The 19,386-nt window shown below is 47.5% G+C and overlaps 1 protein-coding gene across 3 annotated transcripts in view; it reads right to left on the reverse strand.

Moving 5' to 3' along the window:
• Positions 1–2,707: 2,707 nt before the first annotated feature.
• Positions 2,708–19,386, reverse strand: part of LOC144175069 (cytochrome P450 2A4-like) — a 99,793-nt gene continuing 83,114 nt past the window's right edge. For 2 of the 3 annotated variants that reach the window (XM_077704113.1, XM_077704112.1), the window contains exons 7-9: positions 18,253–18,511; positions 7,569–7,759; positions 2,709–3,138 (exon numbers count right to left, since the gene is read on the reverse strand). In XM_077704113.1, the coding sequence (XP_077560239.1) occupies positions 2,879–3,138; positions 7,569–7,759; positions 18,253–18,511 (710 nt within the window). In that variant the 3' untranslated portion in view covers positions 2,709–2,878. Of the gene's footprint in view, positions 3,139–7,568; positions 7,760–18,252; positions 18,512–19,386 lie in introns of all 3 variants that reach the window. The other variant, XM_077704111.1, reaches the window with a different exon arrangement.

Genomic DNA, 19,386 nt, shown 5'->3' on the forward strand with positions numbered 1-19,386 from the left:
CTCAGCCCTACGCTATTTACCATGGCTCTCATAGGAATCACTAAAGTGCTCCCTAAAACGGTATCAGTATCTGCCTATGCGGATGATATTTGCATTTAGACATCAGGCGTAACGCGACTTCACGTGCAAGCACGGCTTCAGACAGCAGTATCTGCCACTTTGACGTACCTACGTCGCCAAGGACTTGAATTTTCAACGTCAAAAAGTGCAACATTGGCATTTACCCGAAAACCCATGATATGCTACCCGGTAAAGATCGAAGGAGCTGTTATTCCATGTGTCACGCATCATAAATTTCTCGGCGTGACAATTGATAGAGATCTGTCATGGTCAAAACATGTCTCGGCACTAAGAAGGAAATTACAAAGTTTCACCCACGTCCTTCAACATATGGCAGGGAAATCATGGGGCCCATCGGTTTCATCGCTGTTGCGCCTTTACCAGGCGCTCTTTATTGGCTATTTGCAATACAGCGCCCCCATACTGTGTAACCTTCGGCGATCGTCATTACGCGTGCTTCAAAGTGCACAGGCACAAGCCCTACGAATCTGTTTGAGGTTGCCTCGATGCACATCAACACGTGGAACGATCGCAGAAGCGCGAGTCTGCCCGATTCAAGTCTACCTCGCGCAAGAACCTCTTCCTGTGCACCTCCGACATCTGACAAGACATGAGTGCCATCCACTGTCGAGTGTTTTCAGGTACCGGCCAAATTCAAACTACTCCCGAAGTATTTCGGCGCAGCAACATTTGATTCCCTTCAGATTTGCAGTCGCCAAAATATCAGAAGTGCCTCTATGGATTGTACCTGATCTACAGGTGCGGTTGTCGATTCCTGGAATCGGTAAAAAATCCCACATGGCGTCTTCGGTCCTACGACAACTTTCACTATTTTACATCAGTGAAATGTACGGAGAGGCATCGCATGTTTTTGTTGACGGCTCGGTCACGGCGTCTTCGTCGGCAGCGGCAGTGGTTATGCCTGGGAAGGACCTGACCAAACGTTTCAATATTGCTTACAGGACGTCGTCTACCGCAGCAGAACTGGTCGGTTTACGCGAAGCGCTCCGCACCATTTCTTGTGAAAGGCCACAGCAGTGGATTATCTTTTGCGACTGCAAACCAGCGCTGCAGGTACTATGGTACCCAATGAAGAGAGGCGCGTACGATCAGCTGACCACTGATGTCGCTATCCTGTTTAAAGAGTTGAATGAAAAGGGCCACACGGTGGTATTTCAGTGGATACCAAGTCACTGTGGCATCGCTGGGAATGAGTTGGCGGATGCAGAAGCACAGCAGGCACACCACAATGGAACTCTCCTGTCTATACCCATCACAAGGCAGGATGCTAACGCGATACTCTACGGAGCGCGTAAACAAGCCGCAGCCTTGCATTCGTCGGACCCGCAGAATCGACATGAACGCCTTCACACGCTCGATCCAGAGCGGACGTTCTGGGTCAGTCATGCTCCTCGTCTTCGTCGAAGTCGAGACATTGCTACACAGGCTGCGTCTTGGAGTAGCATTGACTCGGAAGTATCTTCACACAATCGGGCGAGAGGACAGCCCAGACTGCCTTCTGTGCGGTTGTCCTGAGACTATCGAACATTTGCTTAGTGCTTGTCCAAAGTACTCGAGTGAGCGAATGAACCTTGAGACAGCTTTACTACGCTTGGACACTCGCCCTCTGTCCGAACAAAAGATTTTGGGCACGTGGGCTGACAACAGGAACCAACGCCTAGCCATTAAAGCCCTGTTAACATTTCTTGGTGACTCCTCTTTGGATTCTCGCCTCTAGGTTGTGACAAAATTGAACAGACTGCGAAATAATGTCTGAGCAGTGTTTTACATTTACTCTCTCTCTCAGTCTGAATGGCCCGATCCCGACTTTGCAGGAAAAGGCCTGCCACAAAAAGGATCGTAGGAGTGTGCAAATTTCCCACTTCCTACATGACAGTAAGGGTTAAGCAGCATCGACCAGGCTGATTCACTGGGGCACACCGAGTGTGCCACTGGGGCCGCGTGCTGTAGATCCTGCCTGTAGATCCGTCTGTAGATCCTGCCTGATGCGGAAAAAAACACCACTGAATACAATCCCATGAGAATAGACGACATACTCGTCAACATACTAGAAATACAACCTGCGAGAAGCAAGAAGAAAAAAATAATCCTATGTCCCAGACGGGATATCTCACTCAAGAATGCCGCTTGCAGCAGTGGACAGGATCAAGTATCCACAATACGTCTAGGGGAATTGGGCACTAAACTACACATACTCATCCATACGGTTCAATGAAAAAGCACATGATAGCTTGTGCGTCAATTGCTGTTTGTAGGAGGTGTCTTCTTGCATATTGTTCGTAGTTTGTGCTCATGTGTGTCCAGAGAAATGTTAGTTTAGAACATACCACTTATACTCTACTTTACGTACTCAAATTTAATTTTACTATAAAATTTACCTTATTGTTCAAATATTATATTTTTTACTATATGTACACTTTGATGATTCTTTGAAACGAATATGACGTCCTAACAGCGAAATCAGCCCATGCAGTACCGCATCCCCTATCGATGGCGTTGATTGGCCGCAAGATTATTAGTTGTTACTAGTAAACATTTGTCTTTAAGACGCGGTATTTCCACAATCGTACAAAAAGTGAGTCAGTAACTCGAAAATTTTACATTCTTTATATTCATTGCTTTGCAAACACTTCTACATACAGATGTTAGTGGAAGGCATCTGCGGTTGAATGAATGGAATAATTAATTAATGGCAGAAAAAAGAATAAATGAACGAACGAACGAATGAATGAATGAATGAATGAATGAATGAATGAATTATGTCAGTGAGCGTTCCTATCTTGCTTCGCGGGGCCTCCTAAGCGGCAGCGTTGGCCTGTGTGGACTGTATTAGTTCTACGTCGGAGACCTGTCGGTCTCCCCTGCTAAAGAGCGGTCGAGAAACTCGTGGAAAGAAGCGTAGTTTCTGTTGATTACTCTTTAGAACGAAGGTGTCGTGTACGTGGATGTCGACCACGCAGCCTTCCTGAGGAAGAACTCGGAATTTTTGGAGAAACCCAGTCAGGTAAAGGAATATCTCCACGGAGGCAAATATTTCTCCTGGGCACATCCGTCTTCCTGAAAGACAAGTAATAAAATATTCAGTCATATTTCCCTGTTTATTCAAGCATAATCGAAGCATGCACCAACTTCCGCAATGTGTCACCTAGAACACGAAGCACAGTATCGAATTATATAAATTATGTGAGCTGATTTGATGCAAATTGGTTCTATGAGCACAATCAAGCCTCATTTTGTTCAAATAGGTCAGAAAAACGGTTCAAACGCATTTTTGGTGTTCTACTCAATTTGTGCGCACCACACTTGGATGGTTTTTTAAACAGCGAAGCTGTTTGGCGGATGGCAATTTTTCCAGTCCACAGTTAAAAATACCAAGAAAATGCGGAACGCGCGCCTCGAGGCGACCACGCTGCCGTTAATAAACCAAGGAAATGCCGAGCGCTCGTGGGTGTGTGCCTCACAAACACCGCCCAGCGTCCACGGCGCACGTTTGCAACGCCAAGCATACCAACTTAGGGAAATTGGACAAGATTGTGACGACCGACCAGATGCAAACAAAAAAACAAGAAAATGCCAAGCGCTTGTGTGCGCGTGCCTCGAAACGACCGCCCAGCGTCCGCGGCACCCGTTTGCCAAGCCAAGGATACTCACTAAGGGAGATTGGTCAAAACTGGCATAAAGAAACTCCAGCGATTGCCGTAAGTGTGGCAACACTTGCTTGGAACGAAAAAGACACGTCATAGCGTAAGCCCCTCGAATGTGATTCCCAATGATTATCACTTAAAAAATGAAAGAAGCTCCCAATTAAAGCCAGTATATTAGAGTAATGGTCGTCGCGGCATCGAAGAAGCAAAACGCCTGAAATCATGGACAGAAACCGTCGTGATAGTCATGAAGGTTGCGTACAGCTTCGCTACCTTCAAGTCTTACGCGTTAGTGTGAGCTTGCTTCATTTTGTAAAGCGTTGTCCATCGACCTTTTAGCGGACATGCAAATGAGCAGATAGTACGCCGGCAAGGTTTCTTGTAGTGAAACCTGTTGGCCCTCGTAATGCTCCAGCTCGAATATTGGGTCGGTGAGACGACTGATTTCTGGGACTTTTATGATTTTCTTTTGTTGTGTTTGGCGCTACCCATCGCAGCGACAGGCTAACTCTTATTTTGTCGTGTTTTCACCTGTCTCCTTTTTAACGCCATTTAACCTTGTTTTTGTATGGGACTGGAAGACTCCATTGACAATCACTGAACTTGGAACGTTTAGTGCCTTAGCGCTGGACATGCCTGTCTGCTCCAACATTTCTCCTTTCTCTGCTAGATATTCGTGCATATTTCCCTTTACCGCGCGCAGCATAGCAAACTAGCCTTTACCCAGGTTAAATGGCGTGCCCTTCTTCTACCTCCATCTTTTTAATTCGGTGTGTCATTTATGTTTGTAGAAACCTATACAGAGACGTGGTTAATAATAAACATACGGTGTATTTTTGTACCCATCGTTATGCTTTTCCTTAGTGTGTAAATTATGTTACCACTGATAGTAAATTGAATAGTTGTTCCCTATATAATACTGTTTTCGCTCACTGCTAAGAATACCACATAAATACCGCCCGTCAATTTCCTGACCACGAAAAATCATGCAGTATGAAAACCGCAAATAAACAGTTTGCCATGGTTGAACGCAGTTAAACCATGTTGGCTAGAGTGATGGTGGCTAAATCATGGTCTAAGGCGATGTTGTCGCGCCTAGAGCACGCAGTGAACGTGCAGACAAGAGCACCGCAAGGCAAAACAAGACGCTTGTCGTGGCCGTCGCCAGCTTAAGAATGAAGGCGCGTTAGCTTGGATGCAGCCAGTGCCTCCTTCCATCTTTTTCTGATGTCACGCGCCCTTACCCTTTCCCTTATCCCCCTCCGCGCCCCTTGGAACAAACTATCAGTTAGGAGCTTTCACTCCGCAACCGCAAGAGGCGCTGGCTGTACGTTGGCTGAACTTGAAAGTCCAAATGACGGTGCGATGCGTTTTCAGATTGGAAACTGGAATAATACAGCTTTCACTCTGAAACTTGATCTGTACCCCTAGAACTCTAGATGAGTAGTACAGGGATGCTACGCATTCAAACAGCCACTGCAGTCTTGAATACAGCTTGTTGTCTCATGCTGAGAAGCGCAGCTCTTAGCCACTAAGCCACGTCGGCGGGTGGATTAGAGTATTAGCTGCTCGCGAAGTAAGTGAGAATATAGGAATATTGTTCTGAAGAACTGTAAATCATGCAGTGTTAAGTTTGACATATGAAATAATAAAAACACCAAAACGTTTTATTACTGTACTTTTTGGTGGAAATTGCCAGATAGTGCTTACGCATTCTCTGCAGGGCCGTGTCTGTATACATAAACTTTTACATCTCTCTGCCTTCGAGGCACTTCGGTGAAGTGCTTTACATTTAAAGGCCCGTACCGTTTTGTAAAAAAGCATTTAATAAATAACGGCATTCATTCATGTAAGGCACCGCCACCTTTGTTAAGTACCCCATACGGCCCAGTATAGCAATGCAGCGCTCCTTATATCGTGTTACAGACAGGCAGGAAATCATACAGGCGGAGAGACGGGCATATTTGTATAACTAGCAAAGCTTACTCGTATACAGTGGCCGCACAGTGATGTTTGTCACTCCACCTCGCGATTCTTCACAACACCTCTCGAGCACATGTCGCTTCCTTTTATTTTGTCAACTTCAACGTTGTCTATGTTTTTATGGACGCGGCTCTTAGTTCTTCCCCGCTATAGTTCCGAGTGCCTAACACATCGTGCGACAGAGCCCGAGGTCCAGTCGTCTCTCCTCATGCGCCGCTGTATTTGTGATCGAATGTAAATATGAATGCAGCCTGTGAACAGCAAGTTTGCACCCATCACATATGGTTCCAACTCCAAACCCAAACGTACTACAATCACACTGGCCTTCAACGACTTTCGCCCACCATTTCACAATTATAGTGTAAAATTGCCAGCCCCAGCCCCAGCCCCACCAACCACGTAGTTTGAACATGCCCGTCGAATATCCTTCTTCCAAGCTCTGTAGCCCACTCGGCCGAGCATTGCATGGGAGCACACGCTGCGTTGCAGCCGGCTCGGAAACATATTGAACTAGCATCACAGACTTAACGTCGCGAAGACTGGTCAGACGACAAAGCTGTTTGCACTCCTTTTGCACAACAAAGCCTGTCTCTACAGTGAGAGTAGACCAGATACTAAGAGCACCTGCACTTAAGAGCGTACGTCATCACCAGGCTCAGGAAATCCCATACGAAGCGCCTCGTCTCCACGGTGGCTGCATCGCGCTCCACACTTATAGGACAGTTGCAAGTTGTGCGAGTTGGTAGGTGTTCTTATCTAATCACAGCGCGAAATACGGAACAGACAGAAGAATAACCATAGGACAGATAGCGCCTGTCCTGTGGTTATTCTTCTGTCTGTCCCGTCTCTCGCCCTGTGATTAGTTATCAACCCCGCGCCTATACACAGCTGTCTCTCTCTCCCACTATGCCCCCACTACTCCTCGTGCGCCATTCGTTGCACACCACCCATCCCTCCTCGCCACACGTGCCGCTGTGATTGCTTCCCTCGGCCGCGATTAGCTATCCCTCTCTCTTGGCCGAGCGGAATGTTCTACTGCGTGTCTTTATCTTAATCTTTTGATTCTTGTTCTGCCCGGAACAGCACGAGCAGAAGCTCTATTCTTTTTGTGCTGGCCTTTGTGTCGCACGCGCTCGAGTGGAGCTTTTTTTTAAGTTCGGGACGGCCAGAGCTAAAGCTTAAACAGATATCTCTCAAAAAGAAACGAGGAGTCTCCAGGCGAAGGTTGCGGCCACGGTCCGCCGTTTAGCAGAATAGGATGAACCCCCATTGCTACACTTTTCCACCCAACACTCTTCCCTCCGCTCCTCGATAAACATTTTCAAAAGCAACACCGTTAACTCGAGTAGCTCCAGATACCTTCCACCATGGCTCATCCTTTAGCCACATTGTAGTTGCGGCATGCGAAATCAGAATATTACCTCTTCGCCGTTAGCTCCAAGTTTACTTCTTACAGCACTTCGCCTTTTAGCGCCTACTTTTCCGGGCATCTGCTTATTTCAGCCACTGTAGGTGTGCGCACACCTGATCTTTCTCGGGCTAGCTTACGACGCTGTCCGCTTCACTCCTCTGACTGCGTTTATCTGTGATTACTCTCCGTTTCAATTGAGTCTGACAGTGGTATTTTGAGTCTGACAGTGGTATTTTCACCTCTGCTAAGAAGCATTCAACACCGCCCAGATGCGCACTTGCTCATGTAGTGAACTTGCTCAGAGATGATGGGAGACACGGTATCAGTTGCGCTGTCCCCGATCTTCTGCTCTATTATCGTCCGATACCGATGAAACGATACGTCTATCGTGTCTTTTCATTTCCTACAGCTGCGTAATTTAGGGAGGAGGAAAAAACTGGTGTACTTACCGACAGAAAATGGAATGATTTCTTGCGCTTTGTCGCATGCCAGGGAGCCATCTTTCTTCAAAAAGCGCGTTGGGTCAAACTTCTCCGGTTGATACCAACGTCGAGGATCGTGGTGCACTGCCCAGACGTTAGCAAGGACAGTGGTATCTTTTGGTAGAAAATATCCGCCTATTATGGTGTCCTGTTGAGCACTGCGAGAAAGAAAAACACTTTTGAGCATGAATATGGGCGTTTATTTAAATAAAACAGTAAGTACAACCAGACAAATTAAGTGCAGCTTGATCAAGTGTGAAATTTGCTGAAATAGTGGAGCTGTGGTTGTCCTGCGTCGGCTCTAGGCCCCGAGAACGGCAGCGGTGTCGCCTCGCAAATTCTACTGTCGCGCAGAGAAATCGGCAGGTAAAAGTCAACAGCGGGAGGCTCCCTCCACTCTCCCTTCCCGGCGGGGAAAAGAGGAACCCGTCGATGCCAGACCACTGCGCCATCTATCGGTAAATCTGGCAACCGCGAGACCCACCCATAGAGGCTCCGGTGCGCCTGGGAATCTTGTCCCACGCCTGCGTGACGGGCTACCTACAGCCGACGGACGAAAAGGCTCGGCCTGCAATAGCTCCACTATTTAAACAAAAATAAATTATCTTCACAACAGTATCAAACCTGTGAAGCTCATTACAATACTGAGCACTTTGCATGCATCCACTATAGACTTTATCTCTCCTGAAAGGTAAGATATCACGCACATAGGTCCCACTTGGCCTCATAGATTGGTCCCAAATAAACAGTGAGTGTTGAATATACTGCGGGGGTTGTCTACATAAAAATACAAGGGTATAAATTACAGTACGAAAATACTAATCAAGCTTAATTCCTTTTTCCGCACTAGAATGATATTTCCCAGTGTTCCGGAGAGAAACTTTATTGTCGCTCTCAACGTCAGCACCGTCCTACTCGTGATACTCGGCTTTCATATCCTCTCCCCTAACCGAGGAGAGACGTGAGTGACAATGATGATAATACCAGATTATCTCGTAGAAAACGGCGAATTGCTCTTCAGGAGTCACGCTGCGTACGAACATGGGATAGACGGATTGCTTTGTCCACTGCCTCCCAATCAATTTTGTTGTCACGGCGGTTTTTACATTCCACTCGGAACCACACCCCTTCCCAAATCCGACCGAAACTTCGCTTGCGGAGCACAGTAACCCAACAAATCATGCATAAACTATCAATGTTATTCCTCTTGATTTCATGCTCTACAAACAGCTGCTGTCGTGCGTCCGTAACATATTTTGCGGCACAGTCTCACTGCGCGTCCCTCAAACTTTGCTTGTGTGAATGTTTGCTTTAGAAAATAATTAAAAATAAACGATGGCCCCTACCTCAAGACGAAAAATACCGGGATGGGGATGACCAGCCAAACTTCAAGCACCTTAGGCTCGCGGATGTTAGGTGTCTGCGCTGCAACGGATATTCGGGGATAAAGCCCGACAGGCCAATGCTAGCTGTTCTGCTAAGGAAAGGGAAACCGACGCTAGTAGAAACGACCAGGTGTTTGAAAGCGAAGCGTAGAAGTGTGCAAATCACACGCAGCTAATTGTCGGTGAAAGCGCCATGCCGATCCGCATTCTCCGCGAGAGGACTTCCTCCCAGCACCTAATGTCACTTAAGTGATGCTATCCACATAGTAGTATAGGTAGTTAGTGCACTCGGGAATCTGGAAAGAGCTTCCCAAAAAGCTCCACATTGAAATGAAGCCTGCTTTGGTTGGCGCGTGAAGGGGCGAAGTGGCAGTTTTGAGTGGCAGGCCGGATCCGCAATCTATTGAGCTGGAAAACACCCCATGTGACCATTCTATTCGCACGTGAGACGTGAAGTCGTCTAGAAAAATCATCTGTGTGAATGAAGGAAAGTGAAGTGGCACGTGGTTCATGCACAGCAGCCGAGTTCGTGCGAATGTGAAACCGAGTCGCGTTTTCAGCAAGGCAATTGCGAAATGAGGCCCAGACACCAAGAATAGAAAGAAGCTCTGTTGCGTCTTGAAGCACGAGCTTCGTAGAAGCATACCTCTTGTGAAGAAATTCGGAATGGGGCCGTAGACTGCAGTAGTCATAAAAGAGTCATTGATGCTGGCATACGCTGCAACTTCCAAGTCTGGTGAAAAAGAATGGTGTCGCAAAGGCCTTGCCGAGATAATCGCTCCATACATGCAAGAATGATTCTCTGAAGGGGTGCAATAGTACGAACCAGACGAAAAAAACGACGATTTCTTTCGGGTGGATATGATAACGGCAGAGTTTCTTGAACGCCCATATAATTCTATTGAGAAGCCCACGGACATGCGAGTACGTTTATAGACCGTAATTGTTCTGCGCTGGGCGACCTGTTCACCCGGTGTGTTGGACTGAGCCCCTTAGAATTATAACTTGCTTAGTGAACATACTTGGAAGGTAAATTATTGCGTGCATTGCTGAGAGATTATTGCTATCAAGCGATGTTCACTCAGTCTATATTAGGCCACAGAACTGAGCAGAGCACACCAAACGAGTTTACACGGTGGAGAAAACCAATATACGAGCTTCGGTTGGTGTTGCCCTCCGCCTTTCCTAACGACGTGATCAATAAGATGAAGCAGCTGCAGAGACAATAGTGTGCAAAGCCAGCAACCAAAGGACTCAAGAACATCAATAATTGAGACAATATATCGGAGGCTGTCTACAACATGGTTAGAAGCTGCGCGAATGGATATGACATGAGAGAATGGTGACATGGGCACGCAGAAAACACTTGGCTACATGGAGAATGGCGGTGTTTGTTGTAGCCAGCTCGTGACCTTGTGTGTCCCAACTGCCGTATAATCAGGGCAATCTAGAAAAAGGAAAATGCACGTGTTTAGTTCAGATGCGTCAACCAATCAATTCAATCGTCCGCTTAAATGAATGCCTTCAGGCTGAATTCCTTCTGGTAGAAAACCTGCCTTAAGCAGTCGTGGGTCTGTACGGAACCCAGTGCCACACTACGGCGGGCTTCAAAAGAGACGGGAGAGAGAATACATGAAATATAGAATAGAGGCTAGGTTTTCAGCGATGCCGGGAGGCTGGAGTGGACATATGTCTTAGGTATGTCCATGTCCACGCCCAAAACAGCGCCCGCGAAACTGGAGAGGCCAGGACGAGTAGGTATGAACAATCAAGATCACCCACTGATAACAGATGTAGTCGGAAGCTGAATTGTAAACGACGATGCCAACGATGCTCATCGGGCCCTCATTGGAGCCGCGTAGTAAGATAGGTTTCACTAGCTTCCAAAGTGTCGTCTTGTAACACTGCTGTAGCTTAGCTAGAGCAGTTTACGGCCAGGCAGGCTCATTACTAGCCACTACTGCAGCTGTTAGTTAATGGGTAAGCCTTTAAGTGGCCACATATGAATATTCAAGCTTAGTAGGACAAGAAGGATGGTATCATTTTTGTTCTTGTAGCGCCATGTGGAAATCCGTTCAGATAGGGCGAAGCGTGGGGCTTGGACCTATCGAAAGCGGTCAAAAGCTCACCGAGAGTTGATAGGGCGAAAATACTGTTACGAGTGCAATAAATACTTACAGGCTTACTTACTTACTTACTTATAGATACTACAGGCTTACTTACAGTGAAAGGGGCGAAGCTGGAGACACTGGTGAATCAATACTTTTCCTGCGATCGAACAGAGTTCACCTCAACCTCTTCCCACCAACCCTTTACCCCTGATATTCCCTACTCGTGGTAAAACTAGGCCTCTCCCCTGCTAATCTAAGGGCCCCCTATGGTCCGCGTTGGCTGCTCACATTGCAAGAAACTATGCACCTCCGCCGAGCTCATCACCGTCGGAGGACCGCGGAACACCCCCCTTCCTCTGAGGCCACATAATAACGGTGCTGCTGAGACTGGCGCCACTAAACATAGTGTGCTCCATATATGGCTCAACCTTATCTCTCTCTGTCTCTCTTTCCACCTCTTGTTTCTCTCCGCCCGCGACTAGCATTGTCCTCCGACTTCGTCAGCCACTTCTCCTAGGGCTCAGCGTTAGTTGTACCGCGTAACACCACAGGATTTCGTTCAGTCTGTCTTGTCGTAACAACTTCACGAGGGTTGGGGAAGAGTGAGTGCGCCCTCGAGCTTTGTTAAGCTTGACGTGGCCAATCTGTGTGTTGCTTGATCGATGACCGTGAGAGTTTATTTCAGTGAGACGTGGTTGACTTTGCTTAAGCGCTTGGGCCCAAAGAAGGCCCAAGAATACTTCGACCAAACTTTTTCTTCAGTGCGCGTTTTTGCACAGTAGTTCCCACCCCCACAAAGTCCCTTGGAGCTACGTGATGACAGGGTGTTCTCCGTCATGAGAGAGCCTTCATTCGAGCCTGGGAGGCAAGAGTACAAAGGTTAGTTAAGCGACGTGACTCGTCGGCAAGGCAGAGTGTTTGGGCGACCGATGAATTGCCATTGCGGATAAAAGAGAAGAAGCTTTCCATGAAGCAGCGCGGAACTCGGGCGTAGAGAAGTAGGTAAGCAGGCTACCCTACATTTCAATGGTTCGCAGTATTGTATGCGTATGTAACGAAAGGCAGAACGGCATCCCAGCTGTTCTGGTCGGATGCCCCATACATGGGCATTGTGTTTGGGATTGTCCTATTTGTGGTCTCCGTTAAACCGTTGGTCTGGGGACGGCAGGGCTTTGATTGACGCAAGTCAGTACCGCTAAATTTCAGGAGTTTTTTAACCGTAAACTGTCGGACATTCATGACAAAAAATCATCATCACCACTAGCCTTTCTACGCCCACAGGATGGGAAAGCCCTGTCCCCTAGATATCCAATAATCCCGGTTCTCTGCTAGCTGCGCCTAATTTCTCCGCGCGAACTTCATGATTTCATCTACCCACCTAACTTTTTGTTGTTCCGTTCTACGCTTGCCTTCTCTAGGGACCACTCTGTTGCCTTTAATGACCAACGGTTATCTTGCCTTCACGTTGCATGCCCTGCTTCTACTTAATTTCTACTAACATGTCCTTAACACGCGTTTGTTCCCTGACCCACTCCGCTCTCTTCTTATTTATCAACGTTTCCTTTATCATCTTCCGCTCCAGTGCACGCTAAGTCGTCCTCAATGGCGAACCCTTTTAGTCAGCTCCGAAGTTTCTGCCCCGTAGGTGAGTACCGGTAAGATGCAGCTGTTTTATACTTTCCGCTTCAGGTACAATGCTAGGCCGCCATTCATTATCTGAGAATGTCTGCAGAATGCGCTCCACCTCATTCTTATCTTTCTAATTATCTCTGCCTTATGGTTGGGATCCGGGGTCACTACTTAGCCCAAGTAGATATAATCGCTTGCCACTTCCACCACCTCGCCACCCATCTCAAACCGCTGTGCTGTCCCGAGACTATTGACAATTTAGTTTTCTGCATATTCTGCGTTTTCTGCGGTAAATATGCTTTGCAATTCGTCCCCTGAGTTAATTAGCAAGGCAGCGTCATTAGCAAATTTCCGGTTACTGAGGCATTCTCCATTACCCTTGCACCCACATGTTCCTAATCAACTCCAACACCAACGTGTTTCCAACCTGTTCCCAATGACAAGAAATAAACGTGCGCAATAGAAAAAAACTACATCAGTTCCACTCAGCGTGAAAGCGGTCGGAAGTGCACAGCAGTGCTTAATCCGCCAGAGGGGCTCTGGTGCCGTAATCCGCTCATTGCTACCACCCCTCACGCTCTTCCCCTTCCTGTCTCACTCCTGTCCTGATGAATTGAACATAGGGTCTGTCCAATGCAGTTTACATTTCTCGCCTTCGTAGCACTAGCGTGCCCTCTGCCTGGAACAGCACGAGCGGGAGTTCTGTTCTTTTTGTTCTTGATTTCATCTCGCATGTCTCGGAGCCTTACTGCGCACTTTAGGAGACGGCGTTTTTTTTGTTTTTTTTTTTTGCGGCCGATTTTTTCGCCTACTATGGCAAAAACCAATTCAATGGGCGTTCCTTACAAAAGGGACGCGTGCGCTGCCGGTTGCTTCACATATTTTGCTTCAAATGTAGCTGCAGTGTCTTTGCGCTAAGCAACGGGGAGATGTATGGCAAGCGCCAGCGGTTCAAGAGTTTCGAAAAGTTTTGACTGTATAACACGCGTGTTTTTCGTAGCCTCTGTTCGGGTCCGTTACGTCGCTGCAACACCTGATTGCGGCGTTGGCTAGACAGCGTGACAGCAAACGAGCTACGACGACAAGGCGGGATCCTAAAGTGCTCTGCACTTAATAGGCCACATCTACAGCTTTGGCAGAAATCAATGCAGTTGTGTTGACGTACCTAGTAAGATGGTCAACGAACAAAATCATCCACCTATTTCCACTGGGGCTGTTGGGAAAGGTCCCGCTATATCGATGCCTGCTTTTTGGAGAAAACTGTAGCGGATATACATGGCGACCTATTGCAGTGTATTCTTTCGCAATCTGCGACAGTAAAAATGGCTTAGTGTTTGATGAAAACTGTGTGAAAAAGCAAGATGACTAGAAGTTGCATCCTCATGCATGTCACGAAGGATCGCTAGGAGTAAGATTTCAAGTACACCGATCAAAAGGCGAACCCACCCGCGGAGCGATTCTCTTGTACTATCGTGCACGACGCACAAGGCGCGTGAACCAGCCAGCTGGGCCAAGTTACCATAGGGTGCCAACGAAGGGTCGTTTCGCTGTTCTTGAACGAAGGTCAAAGGGACGGGTACAGCAGCTGAAATGGTATCGAGACAACTGTCGAACTGATTGTCGCTACCAGGAGCCGTCTTGACAGGGAGGCGCGACAATCAATCAGCATCAGTGCGTCGCCGACCACTCCCATGCGAGCCAGAAAAGCCATATAATTTTAGCCATAGGGCCCGACGATGAGCAAGCCGGCCGGATGTATCGCGAAGACCCACCAGCCAGCATAGCAAAAGCTGGTGCGTAACTATCGTGAAGTTGCGCCCGTATATGTAGTGCCGGAACTTCTTGTCGGCAAACACCACTGCAAGACATTCCGTTCCCGTGACCCTGAAGTTCCTCTGCTCAGGAAACCGGCCATAACCCAGAACACTAGCATCGGTGTGCAAGTCAGTTACGCAGTGTGGGTTAAAACCCCGCATAACCCCGGACCCGTAGAACCGGTCCGGAGGGGAGTAAAAACTTCGTTTGGGTAAACGAAGACCCACACTCCAGTATCCACAGAAAGGAGGTGCCTTTTTGCAACATTGCCGTGAGGGTAAGAGAAAACTGGCGAAAATTCTAACAAATCGATGAAAGTAAGAACATAATCCCTGAACACTTTGCAGATCCTTTCAGGTGCGCGGTGGTTGAAAGGCACATACTTACGCAATATTCTGGGGGTCCAGACGCATTCCATCCTTGTCAACAAGGAACCCCAGCACTATTGTTGGGTGTTCACCAAAACGAAACTTTTTAGTGTTAAGTAACAACACAGCTTGTTTGCTACGGTCACGAACAAGGCCAAAACGGCTATTATGCTATTGGGTCGTTTTTCCGAATATAATGCGGTCATCCAAGTAGCAAATGCAAACATCCCATTTCAGGCATTGCAGGGTGGTTTCCATGAATCGCTCTAACGTGGCCGGGGCATTGCACAAACCCAAAGACATTACATTAAATTCAAACAGACCACCGGGTCTCACAAAAGCTGTCCTCTGTTCATAACTGTTATCTGCCAATAACCGAGCGGAGATCTTTCGATGAGAAGTATGATGTTCAATGGAACCAGTCAACCGCGTAATATATTCGATCGGGAAGGCGGACAACCTTCTTTGTAATGACGTTCACTCAATGGCAGTCTATGCAGAATCTTTATGAACCATGTTTCCTCCTCACCAGAATCACTGTGGTTGCCCACGGGCTGGAAGACCAGGAGTCTCCCATCCCGTGCCTTCGTTTGTGCCTCCGCCAGCATTTCTTGTGTTTGCTCGTTGATGACTTTGCATTTTGTCGGAGCCACTCTAAATGCTTTTTCGACGGATGAGTGGCGCTTCACCTGTGCCAATTCTGTGATACATACGAGTTTGGGCCGCGTTGGCGGTTTATCCAGCGCAAATTCGGATACCAATGTGTACTGGGCTAGTAAGCTTTGCAGGGAAGCGGCCACTGGAAGAAAGCGACTTTTCGCAGCAATTCATAAGAATGTCCCGCCTAATCGGTGGTGACCTGCCTGCACCACTGACCGCTCGAATTGCGTGACGCTGATACGCTAATCGAACTTGGTGATCCTGTATCCGCTAGGCAGGAGCACAGATTCAGCGGACGCGTTCACTGTCCAATCTTGAGTAGAACCACCAAATGCCTTATCCAACGCCTGTGGTACGAAGACATTTTTCTTAATGACGCTATTGCTTTATCTTCAACTAGGACATGGTGGTGACCTACGCCAAGGCGCGAAGTTGTGATGGATACGAACACACTGCACTCAGGGCTGAAACAAGCACGTCTTCAGTGACCGAAAACGTTATTTTTTTTTCGTTTTTCCAGTTAACATCTAATTAAGTTGGCAGAATCTCAAGACAAAAGAAGAGCTTACCCGCTGCTCAGCCTACTGTAGCTCGGTATGCATCCAATAAATCAATACCAAGGATGATGTCGTCTGTTGCCTGTACGGGAACCATAAACTGTAGCAAGAAGCGAAGTGATTTTATTCTGTATGCGACAGAGCATATGTCAGGGCTCGGAAAGCAGCAGTAGCGGGGAAGTGGCCGGCGGGCATTTCATAGCACTCAAGTCAGGGCTGCCTGGCCAAAGGCTGGAAAAAAGCAGCAGTGACCGAATTGTTCTGGTAGTCATTCCATCGATCTCTGTAGGTATACCCGGACCAACATTCAGCGACGTCAGGAGGGGGAGGCTGTTGCCGAACTGCACACTGGTAGAGCCCCAAATTGGGCTCAATGCAAAGACGATGCCTTGTGTGAGGGCTTTTTTTAATGATTTTGCAGGTAATCATGACGATGTCGTCTGGAGCATTTGTGTCGATGTAGGCAGCGCTAGCCACGTTGACAAGGCAGCAAAATTTCTGTGAAATCCGCCGAGTTTTCAGCGCATCATATGCGCCGCAGTGCCACATCATATCAGCGGCCGAGTCTAGGTCTTCCTTGGTTATCAGAAAGTTGTACACATCCTCAGCCATACCCCTGAAAAGGTGACCTCCTTCATCTTCATCCGCCATTTCGGGAAAAACAAGGCTGCACGGCTTGAGCACTTCAAGGACGTTGTTATGACGCGACATACTATTATAAAGATCTCGGTGTTACGCGGTAAAAGCTTACGCAGCGTCCTGGGAGACGACGTTGCAGAAGTAGGTGGAGGACAGCGCCAGTTGCGGTTGTCCTCTGACTGGCGTTTTCCTCTCCAGTCGGAAGTTTAGGTAGTCTCGCATCGATCTCCAGAAAAGGACCGATTCACCAGCGTCTCCGGCCTCACCCCTTCTACTATAATGGATCACATTCCATTTGTTACACTAGAAGCAATATCCGCGACCTCAGCCAAGTTCGGGATCAGTTCAACGTCATGTGAAACTAGGGAACGAGTTGTGTGCTTTGCCGATAAGGTGGTGTGCGTTCTCTTGGTGGGGCAAGAACAATCGGTGATCGAGTTGTCGGTGGAACCACAAAGGACACAAGTGGATTCTGGAGAGCGAGCGAAATTAAAGGTCCCGGCATGCAGTTTTCCAGCCCTAAGTTTTAAAATAATCTGGTCTGAGGATTTTCCAACAAGGGTCTCCTTGGGGCTTCTACGGCCTCGGCACGAGGAAGCAGCCGTTGCACATAAATCTTATTGGTAGTTTTGAGGGGTCAACCTCCACCACTAATAACGTGCAAAGCAGTTTAAAGTAACGGACCGGGAGGATCGGGTGAGTAAAACAGTCTAGTTTCTCTGCAAAACCTATCTTGGGTAATCTTGCTCCACTCTCATTCTCCCGCGACCAATATTGTTGGAGCAACCATCCAAGAACTCCAGAAAAGCGAGTTTGATGCCGGGAGCCTGGTCAATGAAGGTGAGCGAGGTCACATAAGAGATTCTATCCAATGGTAGCAAATAAACGTAAACTCTGTTATTCTGCTGACCACGGCGTAGACAGTGTATCCAATAAATTATGAAGAGTCTGCGTTTGTATAGTTTGGTTGTAAAGTACGTTTTGGGGCGGATAGATTCGTACTATACAGACAGCCCACCTTGAGCACGACGTGGTAGGCTTGCATGAAATAGAAAGCCTGCCGGTGCAATGAAAACTTCGAGGTCTGTGTCCTAGCGTTTGGTATACTGGCGAAATCGTCGTGTTTAGGTCACCCGAGAGTGACAATCATCCTATTAAGAATGCGGCATGGTTAGAAAACGGGTCGAACCGTTTTTGTCGTCATCGTCGCCTGCCCTTGTTCGAAACTTCTTTCGTGGAAGTGCTCTCATACATCGGCTTTATCCAGAAAATAGTTATTCCCAAGAATGGGGGCACAGAGGGGCGAAAAGACGCAAAAATACCCTTCTAACCTTCTTCCGCTCTACGTTCATTGGGCGAAGACACTCCATTACCATGGTTGCTCTCAGCCACCCTGAACTCTCGAGAGTGCTCGGGAATGCTGTCAATGTTCCATCAAGTACCATGGAAATAATCCATACGGAGGGCGGTGCCCCAATACTACTCACCGCCTCGGCACGCCCATCGGAAGAAGCGTGTGCCACCGGTGACACTCCAAGATGGTAGCCATTGTGAAGGGCATTGCATGTCGGTCTTCCCAGGCAGGAGGCCGCTCGCACCCGATGACAGCGTCAATTTCTTCCTGGATGCGCGCCTGCACCGTATCCGGGTAGGCGGCTAGCAGCAGAAGGTGACGTTGAAGCACAGCCGTCACCGTGTTTGACCCTGCTATCATCAGGCCCATTGCATTTCCCACGATGCAAGCCACTGCAGAATGAAAGGTAGAGTGACTGAGATCACTTTTTGCTTAATTCTAATGTTTATATACAGCGTTTGTTGCACCTACTTAGTTTATTCTCTTTACATTTTCATTGTATCCGGGAGTTATTATTTGCCCTCAATATTTCGGTTAGTCCATTTCCGAATCTGTTTCACCCTTTTCTCCATGCGTAGTAATTCGACAATGCTTCTCTGCAATAAATACATGCAACAGCGATATATATATGTTTAACTTTGGAATACAAAACGCCCTTAGGGCTGCAAATGATGCAATATGGCACCTTACATCCAAGCTGGTAGATCCCTTCATAAACGATATCCATAGTTATCTCTGGTTCCATGTTTTTGATGTTGTTTAGATTGTAAATAAATACAAAAACACCCTGGCTTCCACTGAAAGCAATTAAATATATTCTATCATCCTCGTACACAGTTTAGCTTAATACACTGCAGTATGAAGGCCTCCCTTAGAGACTTCTATGCGCGTCTATACTACGCCGTCAGAGTGCCTTTTTTGGCCACGTTTTGTGACCTGATCCCTTTGCGGAGTTATGCATCTTTCCTCAGCTGTTTGCCCGCCCCTGGCAGCTACTTGCGTGATCTAGCTGTCCACGTGACCTCAGTCTTTCCTACGCCTCGTCCGGCTAAACTCTACTCATTTCTTCTAATTTGAGTGAAACTTATTGCTATACTAACTTATTCATTAATCCCAGACAACAGTTTCTATCCCTAAAAGCGCATCCATTACCCCTGTTGCCGTCAGTTGATCTGACTTAAGTATTCTTTCAATTGGCTTGGTGATTAACTAAGATAATTGCCACGTCAGTTTGCACCGCTTGTTGGCATAACTTGTGTTCAATTTG

Source organism: Haemaphysalis longicornis, unplaced genomic scaffold, assembly GCF_048455015.1.
Source record: "Haemaphysalis longicornis isolate Haplotype H1 unplaced genomic scaffold, Haemaphysalis longicornis Haplotype H1 scaffold_3, whole genome shotgun sequence".
Lineage (NCBI taxonomy): Eukaryota > Metazoa > Arthropoda > Arachnida > Ixodida > Ixodidae > Haemaphysalis > Haemaphysalis longicornis.